The 25,662-nt window shown below is 41.6% G+C and overlaps 1 protein-coding gene across 1 annotated transcript; it reads left to right on the top strand.

Annotated features, from left to right (window-relative positions):
- The first annotated feature begins 14,534 nt into the window (after positions 1 to 14,534).
- On the top strand, positions 14,535 to 18,935 carry LOC138166966 (neutrophilic granule protein-like). The gene is made up of 4 exons (XM_069095432.1): positions 14,535 to 14,799; positions 16,028 to 16,129; positions 17,589 to 17,681; positions 18,670 to 18,935. The coding sequence occupies exons 1-4, from the start codon at positions 14,626 to 14,628 to the stop codon at positions 18,793 to 18,795; spliced, it is 495 nt and encodes a 164-aa protein (XP_068951533.1). The 5' UTR covers positions 14,535 to 14,625; the 3' UTR covers positions 18,796 to 18,935.
- The last annotated feature ends 6,727 nt before the right edge of the window (positions 18,936 to 25,662 follow it).

The raw sequence follows: 25,662 nt of genomic DNA, 5'->3' as shown, positions 1-25,662 counted from the left end.
AATTTTGCAGTTCCCAATTTTAAATTTTTAATCATACTTTTATCCTTTATCTTAAACAGTCAATATGTTTTTATTTACACCTGGTTATGATGTGTTAAGTTTATTAATTTTTGAAAAGATGTCAGGTAAACATATTAATCTTAGTAGCTGCATCATATCATTTGTACAGTCACTCAGGGAGAAAGGTCAGCAAAGACAACGGACTCTTCTTTTAATCAAATGGACAAGTAATAACTGGCACAGGAAAGCCACTAAATGAAACATGCATGTTGCCCATCTTTCTACATAAGATAGTAAGCAATCAAGAGTTAGAGGGCCTTGATTTTGAAAAAAAAGTAACTTTTGACAGTATCATATAATGTGCCCTTAGGTTGTTGTGGCATGCTCTTGATGTCTAAATTTGTGTGTGCTGCAGTGTGTCCATGCTATATTCATATTAATTTTTTATTGATGAAACAGGGCCCCAATATTTCCTAGTCATTCTCTTTGCTCCATCTGTGCAAGTTCTACAACAAGAAGACCAAATGATTTGTTTTCCTAGAATGCACGAATTAATTAGATTAAAAATGTTTTCCCCTTCCAGTTAGGAAGACATCTTCCTGAGTTCAAATCTGGCTTCAGACACTTACTGGCTGTGTGATCCTGGGCAAGTCACTTAACTGTATTTGCCTTGGTTTCCTCATCTATAAAATGAGCTGGAGAAGGAAATGGGGGGGAGGTGGCTAGGTAGTGCAGTGAATAGAGCACAGGCCCTGGAGTCAGGAGGACCTGAGTTCAAATCCAGCCTAAGACACTTGACACACTTACTAGTCGTGTGACTTTGGGCAAGTCACTTAATCCCAATTGCCCTCCAAAAAAAAAAAAAGAAGGAAATGGCAAACCACTCCAGTATCTTTGCCAGGGAAACCCCAAATGGGGTCATGAAAAGTCCTACACAACTGAACAAGAATAACAATGTTCAGTGAGTGTGGTTTTCATGTAGCCTGATATTTGCATTATAATAATGAAAATATTCATAATGACCAGATCACATGATTACACAGCTGATGAAAAATAATTAGAGGGTAACAAAGGAGCATAAGAGAGCTATTCTAGTGTGGCATACAAAACACAAATAAGGGCATGAAACATGTATCTGATCATCCTTGAGAATCTGCTATCTACCATACCCTTTGGTCCCTTTTCCTTCCTTTCCCCCCCTTCCCTTCCCTACTGTGTTAAATAAAAAATGTACCTAAAGTAAAATTCCATATATTACAGTTTGGAAACAATTTGATAACATATTTCACTTAATTAGGAGTGTTTAAGTTTTGCTGTAATCACTGCAAGAATACCAAAATGATTGCATGCATGTAGGTTTTGAAATGCTGAAGAAACAAACCTATAATGTTTGAAATATGCACATAACTTGTTGTCAAAGAGGGAAAACGTATTTGTAAAATAATTGGGCAGTTATTTATTGTCTACTGCACCATTAAAGAATTTTTTTTAAGCAATTGGGGTTAAGTAACTTGCTCAAGGTTACACAGCCAGTTATTTCTGGGTGTGGTGCTAAGTATCTGAGCCTGGATTTGATCCCCAGGTCATCCCGAAACTGGAGCCGGTACTCTTACTTGCCATTAAAGAATTTTTAACACAAACCTCTAGACTGCCTTTTCAAAGTCCTAAATGGGAATCACAGGTCTAAGAGATGACTTCAGAGTAGTCATTCCCTAAACACTTGCTAACTGATGTGATGAGAAAAATCATTCATATTTTAATAGAACTCTAAGAGTTACCAAGTACTTTCCTTTCTAGGAGGTTAGTGGGAACTTAGATAAAACTTTCATAGCAACCCTTCAGAGTAGATACAGCTGGTACCATTATCTCCATTCTGCAGATGAAGACATTGAATCTCAGAGGGTTTAAATGATTTAGGATCATAATAAGATAGGTCCATAGATTTGGAGATGAAAGAGATATCAGAAATCAGCAAGTCCAGTCTTCTTGTACTACACGTAAGGAAATTGATACCCAGAGTGGTTAAGAGGCTTATTCACTTGGTTAAATAAAATCATCTTTTCTCCAAACCATCCCTCTTCTAAACCTCCCTGTTTTTCTTGAAGGCTCATCCGTCTGATCTCCCAGGTTCACAACCTCAGCATTGTTATTATTATTATTATTATTATTACTGTTTAAGATACATTGTATTAATATCTTTTGTTTCTATATAACCCATAATTCCTATTGAATTCCACCTAGAAGGTAATTACTTATAATAAAGAATTTAAAAGTGTGTGTGGTGTTGGTTTTCATCAAAACTAAGCAAAATTTTAGTGTTTAATGCAATATTCCACATCTTTAAACTCCCAAGTCTGGAAAAAAAAGCAGGGAGATAGTCTTATCCTATTTCTTCTTTGTGGACAGGCTTGGTCATTATAATTTTATTGCATCCAGTTTCAGTTGTTTTATTATTGCTCTTCTTTCCATGTATGTTGCTGTAGTCATTGCATATATTGCTTTCCTGATTCTGATTGCTTCATTCTGCATCAGTTCATATAATTCTTTCCATGTTTTTCTGTTGTATTCAGCATATTCCAATATATCTATGTACCATAATTGGTGTAGTCATTCCCTCAAATGAAGATCAACTCCCTTCCCCTCCCCTCACTCCCGCAGTTCTTTGCTTCTACAATAATGCTGCCATAAGAATTTTGGCATATATGGCACTTTTATTTTTGTATTCAGCTCCTTGGGGGTACTTATCTAGCAGTGGGATCTCCTTGTCAAAGGATATAGACATTTAAGTCACTCTTTTCACATCATTCTAATTAGGCTGGACCAAATCACAACTTCACTAACAAAGCATTAATGTGTCCATCTTTAAATTTGACTGCTCTTATCTTTGGCCACCATTGTCATTTTGCTGAGTGTAAGGAGTGAGGCTCTCTGGGCCTCAAGCCTTTCCCCTCTCCAACCTTTTCTTCAAACAGCTGCCAAAGTGATTTTCCTTAAGTACAGCTGTGTGTGTGTGTGTGTGTGTGTGTATAGACTCATTATATATCACTTCCATTCCCTCACTACACTTTTCCTTACGTATCATACTCCATCTTCTGTTTCTGTAAATCCTTTACTGCCTGCAAGTCTCAGCTCACAAACCACCTTCTACATCAAGCCTTTCCAAATCTCCCTGACAGCTAGTGCCCTTACATTTCTTTTTTTTACTATGAATACTCTTTTAGATGCACATGTTATCTCTCCAGGTAGAATATAAGCTCCTTGAGGGCAGGGACTGTGTTCATTTTGTATCATAAGCACCCATCATTGTGTTTGACCCATTTTTGTTGATCATTTCTTTCAGTCATGTCCTATTCTTCATGACCCCATTTGGAGTTTCCTTGACAAAGATACTGTAGTGGTTTGCCATTTTCTTTTCTAGCTTATGTTACAGATGAAGAAACTGAAGCAAATGGGGTTAAGTGACTTCCCCAGGGGTCACACAGCTAGCAAGTCTCTGAGACCAGATTTGAACTCATGAAGAGGAGTTTTTCTGACTCCAGGCCCAATGCTCTATCCATTCTGCCATCTAGCTGCTCTGTCTGACACAACAAAAGCTTTTTGATCAATTGATTATCCAAGTTCACTAGCTCATAGTAGCAGAGGCAGAATTTGAAATCAGGTCTTTTGACTCCTAATCCCATATAGTCACTTAGTTAGTAAATGTCCAAAGCTAATAATTGTTGGTTATTGCAAATATTTTTTTTTAACAGGGAAGGAAACTAAGACTTAGGGAAATAAATTAACTTGTTCACAAATACAGAGCTAAGAAGTGTCACAGATTGGGCTTGAACTTAGGTCCATACTACCATGGCACTCCTGCCCTCTGCCATTTACACTCCCCATTGCACTGCCAGTTCCTTCTCTGGGACTATGCTGACTGGTGGGAGCTCACTATATGTAGCTGGTGCCAGCCATGTCAGCTACCATGGCATCTCCCCTCCATCATTCTTCCTCTTCTCTCCCCTCCTCACAACTTTTGTTCTGGGAACAGTAATCAAATCAATATGACTATCACTTCTGGAAAGGTTCTGAAGTTTCACTATTCCATGGCCACTGCTCCCCTTTGTGCGTCATCTCCCCCATTAGAACATAAGCTCCTTGAGAGCAGGACTGTCTCTCCCTTGTATTTGTATTTCTAGTGCTTGACACAACTCCTCGTAAATCGTGCTTAATAAATGCTTTTTCATCCACTCAAACTCTTTAAAATCACCTCATAGTTACAGAACCATTATTTGGGATTCCTCTGATTTCAGAGAAATTTCCTATTGACCTAATTCCAAAGGATAGGTGGGGAATGGAGAGGCTGAAGTTTGAGCGTGTTCCTAGAACCCTAGAGACTTCATTAGACCCAGGAAGAAGTTTCAGAAAGTTTTCTTCATTGAAATTGGATATAGGCCACTGTGTCTGAATTACCCCTGGAGTTGATCACATATCAGATATCTCCAGCATGGCACATAAGAAGATTCTGATTGGTAAGACCAGGAGAAACTCTGAAGTAAATGAAACCTACCTTAGGCTCGAGCATGCTCCCACACCCCCAGCTAGCTCCCCAGCTAGCCTCTCCATCCTGCCTCCCATTTCCAACTCTCCCAAGCCAGCTGCCTCTCCTGTGTCCAGTTCTTAGTTTCAGTTGTTCATCAATTAATCCCATTTGGATAGAAGATAACATGATAGATGGAAAGCATTTTGTGACCATAAAGTTCTAAGGCCAAGGTTAGCAAACTATATTGGCAGCCTGTTTTTGTATGGCCTTCAACCTAAGAATGGATTTTATATTTTAAAATACAATAAAACTTTATTTAGAATATAAATACCATTCTTAGCCCAAGGGTCATATAAAAATAAGCCACTGTCTAGATTTGGCCCATAGGATGTAGTTTTCTGACACTTGTCCTATAGAAATATGAATTACAGTTATTCTAATAATCATTATTAATATTTTATTAAGAGGATTAAGAAACTAAAGGCAAAGTAGGTTAAGTGACCTATCTAGTGTCACACAGTAAGTTGGTCACAGGGCTAGGACTCAGGTCTCTGGCTCATAATCTATCTTAGCAATACACCATATCTGCAAAGGAAAAAGTAAATGAAAATATGGCAGAATTGCCAATCCCTGATTTCAGTGACTGAGGTATAGTAGTAGAAATATCACTGGATTTGGAGGGAGAAGACCAAGGCTTGTGTCTGGGTTCTGTCTTTGTGAATTAGATAAATCATTAACCTGACTGAGGCTGTTTCCACCCCTTTGAAATGAGGAGGTTGGATAGGAGAGTTCTAGGTTCCTTTTTAGTTCTTCAGTATCTGATACTAGGAATTGTTTCTGATCTTTAGCTGAGTCTGAGACTGGTCTGGGCTCCATCAATAGGTAGAATCCCTGAAGGCTGACCCCTAGCCCTATGGATCTTCTTCATGCCAGGGTGTGGAGATGCTGATTCCCTGCTCCCTAGGGCACATAACCTCAACCTAAATTGTGGGGCAATATGTTTGCCAATGTCTTTATTTCTTGAGCGGGTTCCTTAGTGAATTGCACATATCTGTGACTTAATGTCCCAATCCAGGCAGATGTGGCCATCTCTTCTTTCTCCATCCTCCCTTATTCTCCACATCTTGAGGGTAAAGGATCTCAGGGGAGAGGTTAACTGACAATATTAATTCTGCAGGTGACTGCAGTAAAAATATTGCTAATGGTATTAATGAATGGTGATGAATTCCATTTATATAGAACTTAAAATTTTATGAAGTAGTTTGAACATGTGATTTCATTTGAGCCTTGTAATGATCCTGTGAGATATAGATACTAGAGATGGTGTTATACCCATTTTAAAGATGAGGAAGCTAAGCCTCTGACTTGTCCAGGGTCCTGAAGTAGTGACAGACTCCAGGTCTTCTTAGCTTCAAGTCCTGCTACATTAGTCTATTCTGCTTCTGATGTTACCAATGGTTACTGACAAAGCTAGCCCCGATGACAGTTACCTCCTGTCTCCACCCCCCCAATTCCCCATCAACATAAACTGGTACCAGGGGCGGCTAAGTGGTGCAGTGAATAGAGCACTGACCCTGGAGTCAGGAGGACTGAGTTCAAATCCGACTTCAGACACTTAACACATACTAGCTGTGTGATCGTGGGCAAGTCACTTAACCCCAATTGCCCTCCCTTCCCCCCTCCAAAAAAGCAAAAAACAAAAGCAAAACAAAAAAGCAAACAAACCATAAACTGGTACCTGACATTCCAACATTGTACCCTTTTAGCTTACAGCAGGGGTTCTTGACCCTTTTTTGTGTCATGGACCTCTTTGATCATTCAGTGAAGCCTATGGAACCCTTTTCAGAATCATATTTTTAAATAATTGACTAAAAAACTAAATTTCAATTAGAGATTAATGAAAATAAACATAATTATTTTTTTCCATTCAAATTCACAGTCTCCCTGAAATCTATCCACGGACCCCCAACTTTAAAAATCCCTAGCTTAAGGCTTTGGTCTCTGTTAATATTCATCTCCCTGAAAAGAATCCCAAATGAAGTGATCAGCTACTGATCCCTCAGTAAGTGAATTTCTTTTCCTAACAGAGGAGTTTAGTAATTAGATAGGAACAAAAATTCAGGGAGTGAAAGGGTGTGGGGAGGAAGAAAAAAGGGGATAAATCAGGGGTGAGGGGGAAGAGAAGTGGGCTTAGTGAGGCTGGGCAGTTCAAGATGTCCTTACTGTGCTGAGGTGTGAGATGAGAGTTCAGAAAACCTGGACTGGAAGGGACCTTGGGAGCCATCTCTAGTGTAAATTTTAGTTGACCAAGAATCTCCTCTTTACTTATATTTGGTGCCAGGGATGCACACAAAGGCATGCGTGGTCCATGAGCCCAATCAGAAGCCATTGAATGTAGTCAGGTCAGTGCCTGTCTGAGGTAGGAATCACAGATAGGATCACCCCCAAAGGGCTGTTGGGGCCCTTGGAACCCTCTGTCCTGTTCTGCCTTTAATGTGTTCTGGGCCACTGAACCCTTTGTGAAATCATCATAGGATCATAGTATTTAGAGATGGAGAGACTTTAAAGATACTGTAGTTCAAACCTCTAATTTTACAGATGGGGAAAATGAGGCCTAGAGAGGTCAGGTGACTTGCTTGATAAAAGGCAAAATGTGGATTCCATCCCAGGACCTCTAACTCCTAATCTAGTATTCTTTCCACCAAACCATGATGTCTAATCACCTTATGATTTGAGGTATTTTTAATGTAGCATCTTTTTAATTTCCTCTTCCTCAGAGTCCTCTGTTTGAAAACCATGTTGAGTCTTCTAGGAAGGCAGATCACTGGACCCCTGGTAGAGAGATTCTCCTCCCTTCACTTCTCCCCAACTCTAATCCTTAGGGAAACTCCTGTGGATTCATCTTGTGGGACAGGGACAGAAAGCCTTGAGGGGTCAAGACTGGGGTCCTGGCCTGTTTCCAGCACAAGCTAACTGAAATCTGGCCCCTTGCTTTGGCCACTGAAGCTGTTCTAAGGATAGAGTCTACCAGGCTCTTGGAGACCAGGATCCCCTGCATAAAGGAGCACCTGGGACTCACTTATCCAGACCATGCTATCCAGTTTCAACAAGGGTCCCATCCAGGTACTTGGGAACATTTAAAAGGGCACAGCCAAAGCTAGATCTGCAACAAAACAGTGCTGTATTGCTGCAAAAGACTACTTTAGGCAGACCCTTACCAGCAGGCATCTGTTAAGGCCTACAAATTTCAGCCTGGAACCCCACCCCACTCCCACTCCAGCCATATAAATGGCATAGGAAAGGTTCATATCAGGCAGCTAGGTGACAAAATGGAAAGAGTACCAGACTTGGAGTCAGGGAGACCTGAGTTCCAGTCCAATCCATAGATGTTAACTGGGGACTCCATGGGAAGTCACTGACCAGCTTAGCCTCAGTTTCCTCATGTATAAAATGGGAATAATAATAGTGTCTACATGCCAGGGTTATGAGGATCAAATGAGATATTATATGTAAAGCACCTGGGAATGGGTCACACAGTTTCCACTTGCACTAGCTTCAGCTAAAAGAAGAATTTGACAGAGTTCATCATTCTATCCTACTTTCTCTAAGTCTTTTCCCCCTAGTAATGGGTAGGACCCATCTCCTTTTCTACCCCATCCTCCCTCTACCTCCTCACACCCTAGTCATATTCTTCTGTTCTTTCCCCCAGCCAAGCTTTGATTTCAGGAAAGGACCTGAGAAACATAATTACAAAGAAATGTTTATGGTTGGTTACGGTTTAGTGCACAACCCCCTTGCAGGGAAGTATGTTAATAGGGAAAAACAAGCAAACCTTTTGCTAAAAGAATGAAAATCTAATGTTGAAATTTCAAGCACTATGTTGAGTTGTCAGTGGATTTAGTGGCTGAAGGGTACCTTTCAGTTTTCAATACACAGCTTGCAGGTGATCACATATTATTGTAGCCATTTATGGTGGCACTGCTAATTAGTGTAGTCATAAATCTCATTTTCTCTCTCTGTCTTTTAGTGTCTCAGTCTCTTTTCCTGTCTGACTGTCTCTCTCTCTCTGGTTCTCCGTTTCTCTCTCTGTTTCTCTATTTCTCTGTTTCACTGTGTCTCTCTCTGTGTCTGTCTTTTTCTGTTTCTCCATTTCTCTCTCTCTGTTTATCTTTTTTCTCTTTCTCTCTTTGTCTCTCTCTCTGTCTCTGTCTCTCTTCTGTCTGTCTGTCTCACTCTCTCTCTCTCTCTGACACAAGTTCCTTTTGACCTCAGGTTGAGGAATGAGGATAGAGAAGGAAGAGTTGGTCCCATCAAACTTGATTAGTACATTCAATTAGGCCACATACCTGCAACTTTTGGGGAAATTAAGGCCTTGGCAAACACATTGCCCCACAGTTGAGGATGACACCACATGCCCTGGAAACCCAGAAATCAGGGACTGATCTCAAGAATGGCAAAGGCCAGTGGTTCTAGAGACAGCCCCAGGGACCTCTCCTGGATAACCGATTGCCCAGCTTCTCCCTCAGGTTAAGGTCCAGCACACATCCTAGAGTCATGGTTCAATGTTAGTTTAATGCAGGCCAGAGCTGGGCAGCCTTTCAGGGGGACCTTTCCAGGGTTTCCTTATTCACACTAAATTAAGAGATCTGATCTGGGTTCTGGTTGTGAGATCAACTTGTTGTGTGATCTTTGATGAGGCCCTTAACCTCTTTGAGTCCTGGTTTCCTCATTTCCTTAATAATAACTAACATTTACATAGTACTTGACTGTCTTTTTATAAAATTAGATGTTCTTTTATTAATTAAAAAATACCTTTTCTCTCCTTTCTATTGTACATTTAAGAAATTAAAAAACCTTTTAAGAAATATACATAGCTAAACAAAAAATATTCCTCTATTGGCCCTGTACCCAGAATATATTTGTCTCATTTTGCAACCTGAGTCCATCATCCCTCTGTCAGGACATGGATAGCATGTTTCATCATGGATCCTGGAGAACCATGATGGGTCATGGTATTGATAAGAATTTTTTTTTCTTTTTGGAAGGGGAAAGCCAGGTCAATAGGGGTTGTGACTTGCCCAAGGTCACACGTCTAGTACATGTGTCTGAGGCCGGATTGTCAGTGCTCTATTCACTGTGCCACCTAGACACCCCTAATAAAATGCCTATATAAATATATTTTTTTTGAGGGAAGGCAGGGCAATTGGGGTTAAATGGCTTGCCCAAGGTCACACAGCTGGTAAGTGTTAAGTGTCTGAGGATGGATTTGAACTCAAGTCCTCCTGACTCCAGGGTCAGTGCTCTATTCACTGTACCATCTTGCCGCCCATTGATCAGAATTCTTAAGGCTTTTATAGTTGTCTCTATAAAGTGCTTGATTATTTCAAAGTGCTTTATATGCATCATAGTGATTCCTATTGCTATTGTCTAGTTCTAAATTAAACTCAGAAGTGGAGGAATAAGGTATCTTAAATCAAGATAAACCTACCACCCTAAGGGATGTCCCACCAGGAAACCTAGAGAAGGAGAAAATGAGGAGGGGGATCATTTTAGGGTAGCCAATTACCTTTGGCAATCAGAACCAGGAAAACTACTTCATTCTGGCTGTTTTGCCCTTCATTCCATGAATCCCAAAGGAAGGGTGTAAAGATATCAGAAGCTACTTTGGAAGCTCATATGGCTCAAGCTGGCTTTGTTTACAAGGAAAAGTCCCAGGGTGGGATTAGGATGTGCCTCAACTCAATCCAATTGAAAATGTCTTAAAAATAGGAATATTAGGATGTTACTGTAGGGAGGCTGGATGGCACAGTGGATGAGGATGTTACTGGAATTCTGACATTACTGGGGTCAATACAAAGGATATTAATATTTTTTCTGTCGTCTTATTAACAATTTTTCAGTTACTATAAAATTATAGGGTTTGCAAAGCTCTTTCCTCACAATGATCCCATGAGGTTGGCAAGATAAGTATTGTAGAGCAAGCTCTAAGGCCCATTGGCATGAGAATCTCTCCTCATTGATGGAGATCAATGCCTTGAGCCTTTGGGAGAAGCAGGGTGGAGTTGTTAGAATTTCTATGGTCTGTAGCCCTGAGGGAAAAGATGTATGGAATTCCAACTTTTCTTCAGAGACATGAAGGAAGAAAGACTCTAGGAAGGATACAAACTGATCATAAATTTATTCTCAGCTTGCTACACTAGACCCTTGAGTGAGATCTAAGACTCTCTTGATTGAGTTGAGTTACCTTGCTCCCAATGGGAGAGGACCTTCAATCTGATTGGTGTATATTCTTATATGTATACTTTCTCTGATTTCTGTTTTGCTATTGATTTGGATAAATTGGTTTCATTAATATTTGCTATGTGTGTTGTATTTGGAGGGAATAGAGTCAAGTCTTGGATATAAAGCTTGGGGTCCTCCTTTTGCCATTGGGGAACAGTAATTAGGAATTTAGCTTGAATCTAAATATTACATTCCCTAGACTAGCAATATTTTTTTTTTAAGCAGTTGGGGTTAAGTAACTTGCTCAAGGTTACATGGCCAGTTATTTCTGGGTGTGGTGCTAAGTATCTGAGCCCCAGGTCATCCTGACACTGGAGCCGGTGCTCTTACTTACTGAGCCACCTGGCTGCCCCTAGACTAGCAATATTTAAGGGATCAAATAGATATAATTCTAGTCCAGTACTCCCACTCTCTGAGAAGAACAGAGCAGTGGCCTCTGGCACCAATCTCCCACTTTCCTTCCTGTTAGGAATCAAACTCTCTGTTGGAGGAAAGTGAGGAAAGGAGAAGAGAGGTCTATCCTTGCCTCCCTGCAAGTCACACATGACATCCCCTTGCTACATGTGGGTGCTTTGTCCTTAGAAATATAATTTCTGGTCATTTATTTTTGCAAGAAATTATAGATTTGAGGGGGCAGCTAGGTGGCGCAGTGAATAGAGCACCGGCCCTGGAGTTAGGAGTACCTGAGTTCCAATCTGGCCTCAGACACTTAACACACACACACACAAAAACTAGCCGTGTGGCCTTGGGCAAGTCACTTAACCCCAATTGCCCTCCAAAAAGCAAAAAAAAAAAAAAAGAAATTATAGGTTTTGTCTATTTTCCCCCCTAAAAATGTTGGATTTTTTTTTAACCTTCTGGGCTTCTTCGGTACTTTTTTCAAATGGGGCTACTTGAATACACCTTTTAGCCCAAATCACTGCATGCTTTTATTGAATGACCACTCCAGCCCTCCATTCAATAAAGTCCATTGTCTTAGGTTCATTTATAGTTTTGCTGGCCTGGCCTGGCTTTGGAACTTGGGTTAATATTATCTCCATTTAACAGGTAAGGAAACTAAAGATCTCCGAGCTTAAGAGACTTGCTCAGTGTCACTCAGTTAGCATGTGGGAATTCAGACTCAAGTCTTCTGATTCTATATCCACTGCCCTTTACATATAACTATCTCATCGAATCTTTTTTTTAAATTAATTTCTTCCCTCCTTTTCACCCCCTCCCTCAACTGGGATAGAAAGAAAAAAACAAAAGTCCTATTACAAACACATATGGTTCAGCAAAACAAACTCCTGCATTGGTAATGTCCAAAAAAAATATATGTCTCAATCTGCCCTCCAAGTCCATACCTCTCTAATGTTACATTCCAAGTTCTCCACTCCTTTAAAGAGGTGGCTATTAAATCTTGTGTGATCCTGACTCTAGCTCCTTAGTGCTTGAATTCCTTGTACTATCTTTTGTTTTAACTGGAAACTCTGGATTTTGACTATAACATTCCTGGGAGTTTAATTTTGGTATTTCTTTCAGGAGGTGATTGATGGATTCTTTCTATTTCTTCTCCTTGTTTCTAAGAGATTTTGGTAATTCCCTTATGAAATTACTTGAAATATGTTGTCTAGACTCTTTTTTGGGGTCATGGTACTCAGGTAGTCCAGTGATTCTTAAACTTTTCTTCTTGATCTGTTTTCTAGGTCAGTTGTTTTTGCTATGAGATACATTGAATTTTCTTTCTCTTCTTTTGGCCATTGTTTTAGTATTTCCTCTCTAATCTGAGGGAGTTGGCTTTAAATCATTTTAAAGTTCCTTTTCAGCTCCAAATCCTAACATCCTGTGATCTTAAGTCTAAACCATATTCTATATAGCAGCTCTTTAAATCTTTGAAGATAGTGGTCATGTTCCCCACTATCTTCTCGTTTCCAGGCTGACATTCCAAGATCCTTTAACTAATCTTTGTATGGCATGATCTCCAGTCCCTCTGTCCATGGTTACTCACTTCTGGAATGCTTCAATTTGCTCATGATGTTTTTCAAATGTGGTGCCCAAAATTGAACCCAATAGGCTGGGTTTTTAATCTGATAAGGACAGAGGATAATAGAGCTATTATCTCCGTTGTTTTGAGCATTATGCCAATACATTGAAAGCCTGAAACCCAGAAGAAGGCTCAGGTGAGGTGTGTGGTAGGAATCAGAAGAAGCCAAGCAAAGGAAAGGTAGATGAGCAGAGGAGGTGTGGGGAAGACAACCAAGTCCTGCAAAAAAATTTCCTCAGATTGGACCTAGTTCTGAAAGACTGAGGCATGTCATGTGTCATGTTGGGCTTGTCTAGAGTAAGCTGAGGACATGAAGTTTTCTATGGTTTTTGTTTTTTAATTAAGACAACAGGATAAGTCTTGCCTCGAATAAGGACTCTATCTGAAAATAATGTCATTTAGTTTTGCCCTTGTCTGAAGAAGCCTGAAAGATGTCAGGCATATGCTCTCATTGGCTGCCAAACCTGGCCCAATTTCTCTCTCCAGTCTTATTACTTTCCTTCACAAACTGTATGGTCTAGTGAGAGTGGTCTTATTGTGCCTCATACATGCCCCATATAATCTCCTGTCTCTGTGTCTTTGTATTGTGTCTCTCATGCCTAGAAAAGTCCTCTGTCCTCACCTAGAATCCCTAGTTTTCCTTTAAGGATCAGCTCAAGAGCCATCTTCTACATCAGTGGTGTCAAACTCAAAGAGAAAGGGATTCCTGTGGGCTACATATTAACTTAGAAAACCACAGATGAACATTATCTATGTTGTATCTTCACTTGTTCTGTTAAACATTTCACAGTGACATTTTAATGTGGTTTGGGCTGAACCCAGGAATGCTTTTGGTCGTTTGTTACTGGCTGGCTTCTAGTTTGACGCTCTATCACATGAAGCCTTTCCTGATCCCTCCAGTTGTCAGCGACTTCCCCCCAAATCATCTTGGATCAATTTTGTACATATCTACCTATGTACACATTGTGTCTCCCGGCTAGACTGTAAGCCTCTGGAGGACAGGGGCTGTTTTGTTTTTAACTTTGTTTCTCTAGTACATGGAAGGCACTTCATAAGGCTTATTGCTTGGTTGATTCCATCTCAACCCATCCTTTGGAACTGGGCTAGTAGGAAATCTCTCTGTGGTTGGAGGGGTCAGGACTAATAGGCCTGAGAAAGGGAACTGTGGTATGATAGAAAGATCACCATCCTTGGTGTGAGAAAACCCCAGCTTAAGTTCCTGCTCTGCCCACTTAGTGGTTATGTTACCACTCTGAGCACGATTTTCATAAAATGAGAGACTTGTACTGGATTCAATAATTCATAGCAACAAATAGGGTTTCGAAGGTTCCTTCTCAACTCTGCAATTTGGGAATTCTGATCCCTTCCTTATGCCACCATTCTAATGCTAGCAAAGGAGACAGTTAGTGGGGTTGAGAACTTGGAGGAGAACCATGAGAGATTCATGGAAGCTAAGCTAAAGGAGGAGAGAGGTCCCCATGTTCAATCCTGCAGAGGGTTGCAGAAGTGGTCAGGAAGATGAGCACACAGATTTCTTTACCTCGCTGCCCTCTTGCTTATACTCAACACAGAGGCTTCTTACCCAAGCTTGTTTTCCTTTGGGGGACCTCTTGACCAATTCTACCAACTTGGAACATTGGTCAATGGAAGTCTATTGCAAAGAAAAAGAGAAGTCACCAATTTGGGGAAGTCCTGAGCAGAGCTGGTTCTCCTTGTGTAAGACAAGGCTAAGGCAGGCTTAAATAGGAATCTCTGGTAATGCTGTGGAAGGCCTGCCCTAGACCTAAGAGGAAGAAGAATGGAGAGTACTTGGAGGTTCCTCCTGCTGCTGGGCCTGGCTACAACAGCCATAGCTACACGTAGAAGAACGCTGACCTTCAAGGCTGCTTCAGTCCTGGCTGCAAGGAGGTTTAATCAGAACTTAAATGAAGGAGCAAAGTATCGTGTTCTGGAGTCCAGCCTTTCCACTCCAGTGAGTATATAGTGGGATTCCTTGGGGGTGTGTATATGGCTAGAGTTGGGGCAAGGGGAAACCATGAGAAAGTAGTAAACTATTGGGCAGTAGATTGCAATGGAAAGTGCTGAACTTGGATCTGGGTTCTTGACTTGGCTCTGAAATTGAATTGTGCACCTTTCTATAAATATCCACAGTATTTAGGGGGCAGCTCAGTGGGTGGAGTGTAGGGCATGCAGCCAGAATGATTCATCTTCTTGAGTTCAAATCTGGCCTTAGACACTTACTAGCTGTGTGACCCTGGGCAAATCACTTAACCCTGCTTGCCTCAGTTTCCTAGACTGTAAAATGAGCTACAAGAGGAAATGGCAGACTGCTTCAGTATCTTTGCCAAGAAAACCCCAAGTGGGGTCACAAAGAGTCAGACACAAGCGAAATGGCTGAACAACAAAAAGGTATCTAAGTCCTTGTTGAATAAATAGCTTGGGGTTAGGTGGTTTTGTTCAGAGGTCAATGAGGTCGGCTTTGCCTACTGTCCCTACAGAGGGACAGTGTTGCAGGGTAGAAAGAGTCCTGGGTTTGGGCTCAAAAAGCCCAATTCTCAGCTCTCTTATTTATGCCCTGTGGGACCCTGAACAAGACCTGTAATTTCTCTAGGCTTTACTTCCCTCAGCTGTAAAATGAGAGAGTTGGATTAAAGCAAGTGGGGTGTGTTTTTGTGTGTGTTTGTGTGTGTGTGTGTGTGTGTGATGGACCAATCTGGCAAAGCCTAGGGATACTTTCTCAAAATCATGTTTTTAAATAAGGGAAGGAAAGGCTAAATTTCTGGTAGATGTTAAATAAAACAAAGATATAATTATACAGATGAGGAAACTAAGACAAAGAGCATTAAGTGACTTGCCCAAGGTCATACAACTCATTAGTGTCTGAAGTTGGATTTGAATTCTGGGAGACTGAAGTCTTCCTGACTCCAGGCCCATCACTTTGTACACTATGGCGCCACCTAGCTGCCCTATGAACCAGGACTCAGTCCCTAAAATCCTGAGACACAGACCCTCAGCAAGTGCTTCACCTGATTATACTACTTAGGGTTTTATTGCTTGATACTTCAAAAAGTTTGTGATTTCATTGGCACGGGTACCAACCATTACTTCTGCTGTTTCCTTCATGCCATGATGGGTCATGCAAATAGGACCTTGGTATATGAAGCCCTTGTAGACCTTGAGTTTTTACCCTGTTGTTTTAGAACTCAACACTTGTGCTGCCATTGACATTCAGGATAAAGGAAACGGAGTGTTCTTCGACAGACCGGCGAGACCCAGAAACCTGTGCCTTCAAAGAGAACGGAGTGAGTAGCATTTGGCTTTAGAGGTGGGCCCGTGGGACTCTGTGTGTTCCCAGGATGGGATCTCAGTGCAGAAACCCACCCTGTCTCACTTCAGTACTGAAGCCCTAAGCTGTAGCCCTCCCCATCCTTGGGTCACTTGTCTCTTTCCAGTAATAATAATACCTCCCTTGGCATTTGAACAACCCATAACTTTTTCTTTTAAAAAAAAAGTTTTACTTATGCTTTTGATTCTTACACCATAGTTTCCTGATTGATACCACTCTCGTAACAAACAAAAACAGTAACAAAGCCAGCTGCTAGGATCTGTCAGTATATGCTACATTTGGCATCCATGTGCCTCTCTTCCTCATCTCTACTGAGATTCTGGTATCATCTGTCCTCTACAACCAGGTATCAGTTATTGCATTTATTTTGAGTTCTGTCTTTTAGTGACATATGATTTTCCCTGAAGTATTTAGCCTTCCATTATTCAACACAATAGGTGGTGAAGACAATAAAATAACTGATCAATACAGAATAACAGCATTATATAGAGGAGAAGTATCTTTCAGATCCTCTGAACCCTTCCCTTCCCTTTCGTTTTCCTTTTCCCTTTCCCTTTCCTTTTTCCTTTCCCTTTCCCTTTCCCTTCCCCTTCTTTTTCCTTCTCTGTTTTGGAGGGGGAAAGGCAAGGCAACTGAGGTTAAGTGACTTGTTCAAGGTCACACTGCTAGTAAGTGTGTCAAGTGTCTGAGGTTGAATTTGAACTTAGGTCCTCCTGACTCCAGGGCTGGTGCTCTAATCACTGTGCCACCTAGCTGCCCCTCTTTATTTTCTATATAAGGTAATAGGCATAAAGAGGGGGATTGATTGACTTAATGTCATATAGAAAAGATAGAGGAGAAGTGTGGCAGGATTGTGTTGGTAAATGTTTAACAACCAGCCCTCTCTCTTCCCCCAAAATGTACGTGCTTAAATTTAATCTGCATCATTAACATTTTCTCCATGGGTTTCTTAAGCCTAGATAATAAGCTAAACAGAAAATCAAGCATTGGTTAGTAATCTTTGCTAATTTCTAAAGTATAAATGCTCACTGTGAGAATTTAACCATCAGCTCTCTTGAGAGCAGCTTGAGCTAGCTCCAGTTTATCTCTGACTGTGGCACAATAGGGAGGCAGGAGACCTGAAAGGTTTATAGTCTCAATGTTGGCCCCAAATCTCTGTGTGACTCTGGGTAAGTTGCTGAATATCTCTAACTTCTTCATAATAATGAGCCTGCCCTACACGATTTCCTACGTTTCTTTCACTTCTGATGTTCTCTCATTTTTGAACTGGTCCAGCGTTTGGACTGAATTTCTACCTTTGCCCTATAGCAAGGGAGGGGAGGTGAAACAAGACAACAGACTAACCTTCCCGAGAGCATGAGAAGTGATGTGTTTTTCAAACCCTCCAACATGTCTTCTCTCTCTATCCTGATCAGCTGGAGAAGGAATGTACAGCAGCGTTCATCAGGCTGTCTCGTTTTGGGCTCCGTTCCGTTGAATGTAACGATGTTGGCAATAACAGTGATCGGGTAAGCTTTCCCAAGATTGCCTGCCGGGTGAGAAGGCAGGCTTGTTGCAGAAATGCAGCCTAGGATTGGGAGTCCCAGAGTTGCTCTATGCTTTCTTGGCAAGCTTGCCCAAGTCATAAGTCTAACACAGAAGCCCCCTAGATTTCAACTTAAACCTCCAGAAATCAGCATAAAACCTCATTGGAAAACCAGAATCTCAGGGGACAGGAGGCCTTGCCCCACACAAATCCAAGAAACTGAAAAATGTAAATCTAGATTTCCCAAAAAGGAAAACTATGGAGGAGCTATTGAGATTTTTAAATATTCTGATCAAAGGTCTCATTAGATTTGATTACTCAAGGAAAATGGACTATCTGAAACCAATCAAATTTGTGGTCAGTGTGAATTACACAAACCTGATCAGCCATACTTTTTCACCATTGTGGCAGGGGTCCTCAGAAGGCCATCTATAGCTGCTAGCTTGTCTCTCCCCTTTTGACTCTCTTCTGGAGTCATATTTGAGTCCCATCTCCACCACTTTCAAAATGGGTGAGTTTGAATAATCTCTTTGGGTCTTGGTTAGCTCATCAGCCAAAGAAGGAGGAAAGGGTGGCCTGGATAATCTCTGTGGTTGCTTTCCCTCTAACACTGTGATTGTGAGCTGAAATCTGTCTCTATGTAATGTAATAAAGAGAACTCAGGTTTGGGCATCAGGCAATGTGTTCTATTATTACTCTGGCCATTGAATGCAGGTTATTGGTCTACGCACTAAAACCCTATGAGTTATCCATGTATGGGTTTTCTGTATTATGACTGTACATTTGGATAGTACTTTGGAGACCACAAAACCCGTTGATACACCTTATCCCATTTGATTCTTGCAGGTATATGAGTATTATTATTCCAATCTTTTTACTACCTTCTGTGAACACAGGGCATTGTGGAAAACTTTAGACCCTATCTTGCTTCCCAAAGATTCACATTATTCACTTATATTTTTCCTCTACAGGTGGTTCGTTTTAAAAGATCTTCATCCGATGAAGTCATTGACCCCAAATCCCTTCCACCCAACATTAGACAGATATATGACCAGGCTAGATATGACATAATAAATGGAATCTTGAGGAACTTCTGAGTAAAAGAACCAGAAAAAGGCCAGTGAAATGGAGAAGCTTTGGTTAATATGAAAGCTGTACCTTTACCCCTCTCGTCTGCTTTAGTTGGAAAATCCTCCTTCCCTGCTTTGGTTGGAAATAAATAAAAGTTGCAATCAAATCTCTTCAGGGTTGTCAATTTTTCCTTGGGAATCTGTGTTTGGTCACATTCCCTCTAACCTTAGCACACAGATCTGGAACAAATTTCTTTTTAAAAAATTTAAGTTTTCAATTAGCAAGCAATTATTTTCTCTCCTTTCTACCTTTCCCCACCCTCACTAGAGAAAAAAGAAGAAATCCCTTTGCAACAATATTTTGACTATATATATTCATATATAGTGAAACAAAATGAATTCCCACATAGGCCATACTCAAAAATGTGTCTCATTCTACGTCTTGAATCTGTCATCCCCAGTGATAAGAAAGTTAGGATGAGAGCAGCTAGGTGGCACAGTGAATAGAGCTCTGGCCCTGGAGTCAGGAGGACCTGAGTTCAAATCCAGCCTCAGACACTTAACACAAAAACTAGCCGTGTGACCTTGGGCAAGTCACTTAACCCCAATTGCCCTGCCTTCTCCCCTCAAAAAAAAAAAAAAGCAAGAAAATTAGGATGAAGGGAGAGCTTAGGGGTAAAGATAATGAGTTCAATTTTGAATGGGCTGCTTTTAAGATGTCTGTCCGGTTTGAGACACCCAGTTGAATGCATTCAAAGTTCTTTGCCTTTACAATGATGTTTTTTATTTGTGTGAATTGTACTCCTGGTTCTGCTCCCTTCACTCTGCATTGCAGAAGATGGTAAGTGTTATGGATTCAGTTTTTCAGGGGGAATGGCAAGTATAAAAAAGCAGAGAGGATAGAATCTTTTGTACAAGGGTGTTCCCAAGATCAAGTTCAATATGATGGGCTAGGGGAGGACACTGAAATGCAAGAAATGGTAGGGGTACCCATAGGGCACGAAGGCCCACATGGCTGTACCTACCCCTAGGCAGAATAGATTGCCACCTCCACGGTGGGTTGTGAGGAGGGAACAATGCCAGTCATCTTGTGCCAAAATATCTCTGTGACCTGCCCTCAATGTCTGAAATCCCCACCACTGGAGACAAGCCTCTGGGTTGGGGCAAAATAGACAGAAGCTTTCAGATAAAATGTATATATATTAAACATTAGGTCAGTAGCACTCAATGAACAGGAGTAGACTATTTCCCAATAGTCAATAGGCCCTGAAGAGCCTGATCCAGGATGAGTATATTTGAGGAAGGTGAGGGATAACACCAGCCTTGGGGCATTTAATGCTATGAGCAGTAACAGGCCTGCCTAAATCTCAGAGACTATAGATGGCTTGAGGGAGAGGTAGGAGTGTGTGTGTGTGTGTGTGTGTGTGTGTATGTGTGTGTGTGTGTGTGATAATATTGTTAAGACAGACCCTCATGGCCCTGCCTGATGCTTTCTCTGATTCTTGCTCCCATGGGCCAGGGTACTTCTTATTGTATGCCTGGGCTCTGTCATCCATAAGTCCAAATGCCCCCTTCCTTCCCCCTCCCCTGCTTCCCAGAGGACAAATGAAGAGCCAGACCAGTGGCACCTCAAAGAGGGATTAGCAAGCACATCCTCTTTAAAAGTTTCTCCCTAGGTATGGTAGAAGAGGCATGTCAATCAATCAGTCAATAAACATTTAGCACTTGCTATGTGCCTGGCCCAGTGCTAAGCACTGCTGATACAAAAAGAGGCTACAGACAGATCCTGCCCTCAGAGAGCTTACAATCTAATGGGGGGAAAACTACACACACACACACACACACACACACACACACACACACACACACATATATATATATATATACAAATATACACAAATATATCCAAAGCAAGCTATATACACAATATAAAGGAAATACTTAATAGAGGAAGACACTAGAATTAAGAGGGGATAGGCAAGGTTCCCAATAAACCATGTGATTTTAGCTGTGACTTAAAGCAAGTCAGGGATGTCAGTAGGGGGAGCAAAGGAGAAGCATTTCAGTGATGTGGGATAGTCAGAGAAAACACATCCTGGGACACAGTCCAATTTCTCCTTCACATGAAATGGCCTGACACTGTGGTGGGAAGAATTTAGGTCAGACTTGTTCAGCTTGGTTCAGAGAATAGAATCAGGAGCAGAGAGGGAAGGCCCAGAGAAGTAGATTCCAGCAAGAAGAAAGGTAGGGCTGTGTAAAAAATGGATTGAGCTGCCTCAGATGGCAGTGGGCTGCTCCTCCTTGGAGGTCTTCAAGCAGAGGTCAGGTGACCACTTCTCAAAAACATTGTAGAGGGGATTCCTATTAAGGGATGAATGGGTTGGACAGGGTGGTCTCTGAGGTCCCTCCTAACTCTGAGATCCTATGGTTCAGCTGGGACCAGAGTTAGAGCTAGTACATTTGACTACTCTTTCATAGGCAGAGGTTGAATGGTAAGGCTCCAAAACAAGAGTAAGTCCAGGGTCTGAGCTTGGCAAAGCATTCATGAGATGTGCTGCACTTAATTTCCTTCAGGCACATGTGTATTTTTATCTCAGGTTTACCTTCTGGCCTATCTTAAAGTAGTTGCAGTTGGACAAACTCCCTGGCCAATGATGGCATTATTCTCTGATGGGTTATGTATATAAGCAATAGACAGATTGCTTTTAGCTGTCTGTCATCTAGTCTTTTCTTTTTTTTTTTCCTTCCTTTTTGGAGGGCAATTGGGGTTAAGTGATTTGCCCAAGGTCACAAGGCTAGTTTTTGTGTTAAGTGTCTGAGGCTGGATTTGAACTCAGGTCCTCCTGACTCCAGGACCAGTGCTCCATTCACTGTGCCACCTTGCTGTCCTGGTCATCTAGTCTTTTTTTTAATTTTTCAAATGCTTTATTAACTTCTGATTTACATCATTCATTTTCGCCAGATTTTGAGTTACACATTTTCTCCCCGTTTTTCCCCTACCCACTGCCCCAAAATAGCAGTCCCACAGTATATCCCCTCCTCCAAACTGGTCTCTCCCATATCTTCTCTCATACCCCCTTTGACTTTTCCAGTAGGGCATGGTGGATCTCTATGCCCCAGTGCCTGTATATCTTATTTCCCAATTACATGTAAAATAGTATTATTAATAGTATACATATATATATATATATATATATTTTAGACATTTGATTTTTAAACTTTGAATTCCAGATTCATTCCCTTCCTCCCTTGTCACCCGCCCTTCCTGGAAATATAAGCAGTTCAGTATGGGTTGTACATGTGAAGCTTATGCAAAACATTGGCATAGTTGATATATTGTAAAAGACTGGTTATATTTCCCTCCCTCCTATCCCACCTCTCACTAGTTGTATTCTCTACTTTGATCCCATCCCTTTTCAAAAGTGGATGCTTCCAACTTCCCTCCCACCCAGCCTGCCCTCCATTCCATCACCCCCCCCCATCCCCTGTAATGGACACCCAAGATATAACAGGACAGCTAGGCCAATTATAATTTGATAGGAGTGTTTATTAACCGGCTGGGACTGCCTCTCAGACCAAAAGACAGCCCCGAGCTCTCTGCCATACACAATACTATAGACAATGTGATTGCCAGCAACAGAACATGTCTCCAGCATTGTTTCCATTGAAGCAAAACATTCCCAGCACCATTCCCACTGAAGCAAAGCACTCTCAGCACCATTCCCATTGAAACAAAGCCCCAGCATTATTTCCACTGAAGCGAAGTGAAGCCACAGTCCCTTAGCAAAGCCTTGGATACAAACATAAACAGACCTGAATCTGTGGGAATCTGTGGCATGTTTTTAGCAACACAGGTGAAACATTTCTTTACTACTGGAGCCTATTAGGTGGTTTCCAAGGAACCCAGTAGGGGTCCCCTCTAGCAGGTTTAAGGGGGCTCTAGTGTATAATTTCTGGTGGGTACTTCACCCCTTACCCCTTCTCTCCTGTAGGGTGAGATAGCCTATTTAGTGTGTATTTCATTCCCCCCCTCCCAAGTCAAATTCAATGAGAATAAGGTTGACCCATTCCCTTTTGCCTTCCTATTCTTCACCTCCCTAGTAACCATTTTCCCTTGCCTCTTCTGTATGAAATAGTTTACCCCATTCTGTCTCTCCCCATCTCCTCTCATTATATTCCTCTCTTACCTCTTAATTTCACCTTTTAAGTATCATCCCTTCCTATTAAATTGGTCCTGTGCCCTCTGTCTATGTCTACCTGTAAACATATATACACACATTCACATATGTATTCATATGCCCGTATACCCTCTGATATAGACATATGTGTGTGTGTATTCCCTTCAACTATTTTCATACTGAGAAAAGTTGCATCAGTTACAATTATCATTTTTCCACATAGGAATGTTAATAGTTCAACTTTGATAAGTTCCTTATGATTTCTTTTCCCTATTTACCTTCTCATGCTTCTCTTCTTGTATCTGAATGTGAAATTTTCTTTTCAACTCTGGTTTTTTCATCAAGAATGCTTGAAAGTCCTCTATTCCACTGAATGACCATATTTTCTCCTGAAACATGATACTCAGTTTTTCTAGGTGGGTGATTCTTGGTTTTAATACCAGCTCTTTTGACCCCTGGAATATCATATTCCAAGCCCTTCAATCCCTCAGTGTAGAAGCTGCCAGGACCTGGGTTATCTTGATTGTGTTTCCACAATATTCAAATTGTTTCTTCCTGACTGCTTGTAATATTCTCTCCTTGATCTGGAAATTTCAGAACCTGGCTGTAATATTCCTAGGAGTTTTCTTTTTGGGATTTTTTCAGGAGGTGATTGGTGGATTCTTTCAAGCTCTATTTTGCCCTCTGGCTCTAAAACATCAGGGCAGTTTTCCTGGAGAATTTCTTGGAGGATGATTTGTAGGTTCTTTCTTTGATCATGGCTTTCAGGTAGTCCAATAATTTTAAAATTATCTCTCCTGGATCTATTTTCCAGGTCAGTGGTTTTTCCAGTGAGATATTTCACATTGCCTTCTATTCTTTCATTTGTTTGGATCTGTTTAATAGAATCTTGATTTCTCATAAAGTCATTAGCTTCCATTTGCTCCAATCTAATTCTGAAGGAATGATTCTCCTCATTGAGCTTTTGAGATTCTTTTTCCATCTGGCAAATTCGGCTTTTTAAGGCATTCTTCATTGCCTTTTTGAGCCTCTTTTACCATTTGACTTAGTCTGTTTTTTAAGGTGTTTTTTTCCTCAGTCAGACTGTTGACTCTCATTTAGTAGTTTTCTTGCATTGTTCTCATTTCTCTTCCCAATTTTTCCTCCACTTCTTTTATTTGCTTCTTAAGGTCCTCTATGGCTTGTAACCAGCTCATATTTTCCTTTGAAATTTTTGGTGTAGGAGTTCTGACTTCACTGTCTTCCTCCTGTTCCATGCTTTGATCCTTTTTGTCCCCGAAATAGGAGTCTAATGTTAGATTCTTCTGTTTGCTTTGCTTCTTTTGCCTGGTCATGTTGCCACTCAATTACTTGACTTTTGGGCTTTTTGCCACAGTAGGACTCTGCCACCAGACAGGGGGGCTTCCATCCCAAATGCTAGGGTTTTCTCAGCTGCCAGAGGTATTAGTTTGGTGCCCTCTCTGAAGCCTCCATACACTCTGGCAAGCTGGACACACACCCCAGGACCTCCACCCTAGACTGCAATCTAGATCCAAGCAGGTTAAAGCAAGAGAGATTACCCCTCAGACTGGTGCTTGCAGGCCAAGAGCTGAAGCTGCCACATGGTGGTGCTGCACCGCAGCCCTCAGCAGCTTCTTGCCCTGGGGGGCAAAAGCCTATGTACTCCCAACTACTGGGTCTCAATGTCCATTCTTTTTTTTTTTTTTAAAGCAATCAGGGTTAAGTAATCTGCTCAAGGTTACACAGCCAGTTATTTCTGGGTGTGGTGCTGAGTATCTGAGCCTGGGATTCGATCCAGGTCATCCAGACACTGGAGCTGGTGCTCTTACTCGCTGAGCTACCTGGCCACCCCTAAGTAATTGGGGTTAAGTAATTTGCTCAAGGTTACACGGCCAAGTGTTTCTGAGTGGGTGCTAAGTGTCTGAGCCCAGGATTCAATCTCCAAGTCATCCCGACACTGGAGCCAGTGCTCTTACTCACTGTGCTACCTGGCCACCCCCCCAAAGTCCATTCTGCACTAACCTCTCACTTTGTCCTTAGCATCTATATGTTGATAATTCTGGATCACCACAGCTGCTGGTGATCTGGAGTCCCACTAGCCAGCAGCTGGTCAGGCCTTCCCTGGGGCTAAAGCCTTCGTGTGGGGCTGGCCTCGGCTCCCAGAGCCCTGTGCTGGCCACTTGCTGCCAGCCTACTGGGCTGTCCTCAGTGGGAGGTTAGCTTCTCTGTGTCATTTTGTGGGTTCTGTACCTCCAAAGTTTGTTTAGAGTCCCCTTTTACATGGATTGGGGTTGGTGAGAGCCAGAGCTGTGCAGGAGGTCCTCTTTCTACTCTGCCATCTTGACTCTTCCCTGCCTCCCCCCACCCTCCCATCTAGTCTTTTCTAAACTGATGAAGCAAGCTGGACAAGGAGCTTTAAACCAGGTCTTCTGACTCCTTATCTCTTACACTAACCAATGTACCATATCAAAGAGAGTGAGCAAATAAGGGATGATCTCACAGGTCATCCCTGAAAGGGGAACAATTCCTGGTCATGTTAATGAATTCCTTATAATAATTAATCATGACTCCATGTCCATGTCTAACCAAAGGGAGAAGTTATCCAGAGCATGGGTCAAGGTAGGTCCTTCAAGGCCATCTCTAGACCTGTAAGACTTCCCCATTTCCGAGCCCATTTCCCCTCCCCCTGTTCTGGAGTACAGACCATCATCCTTAG

The sequence above is a fragment of the Petaurus breviceps genome, unplaced genomic scaffold, assembly GCF_028583685.1.
Source record: "Petaurus breviceps papuanus isolate PSGF00001 unplaced genomic scaffold, PetGlider_PUasm1.0 227, whole genome shotgun sequence".
NCBI lineage: Eukaryota > Metazoa > Chordata > Mammalia > Diprotodontia > Petauridae > Petaurus > Petaurus breviceps.
Note: the sequence above shows the minus strand (reverse complement) of the source record. Positions and strands in the feature narration are given on the sequence as shown.

Bases quoted from the DNA above. Each gene is read 5' to 3' on its own strand.
- LOC138166966 (XM_069095432.1), top strand. From the start codon at position 14,626: ATGGAGAGTACTTGGAGGTTCCTCCTGCTGCTGGGCCTGGCTACAACA. The intron at 16,130-17,588 runs GTGAGTAGCATT...TATCCTGATCAG, and splicing joins GTGCCTTCAAAGAGAACGGA to CTGGAGAAGGAATGTACAGC. The intron at 17,682-18,669 runs GTAAGCTTTCCC...TTTCCTCTACAG, and splicing joins TTGGCAATAACAGTGATCGG to GTGGTTCGTTTTAAAAGATC.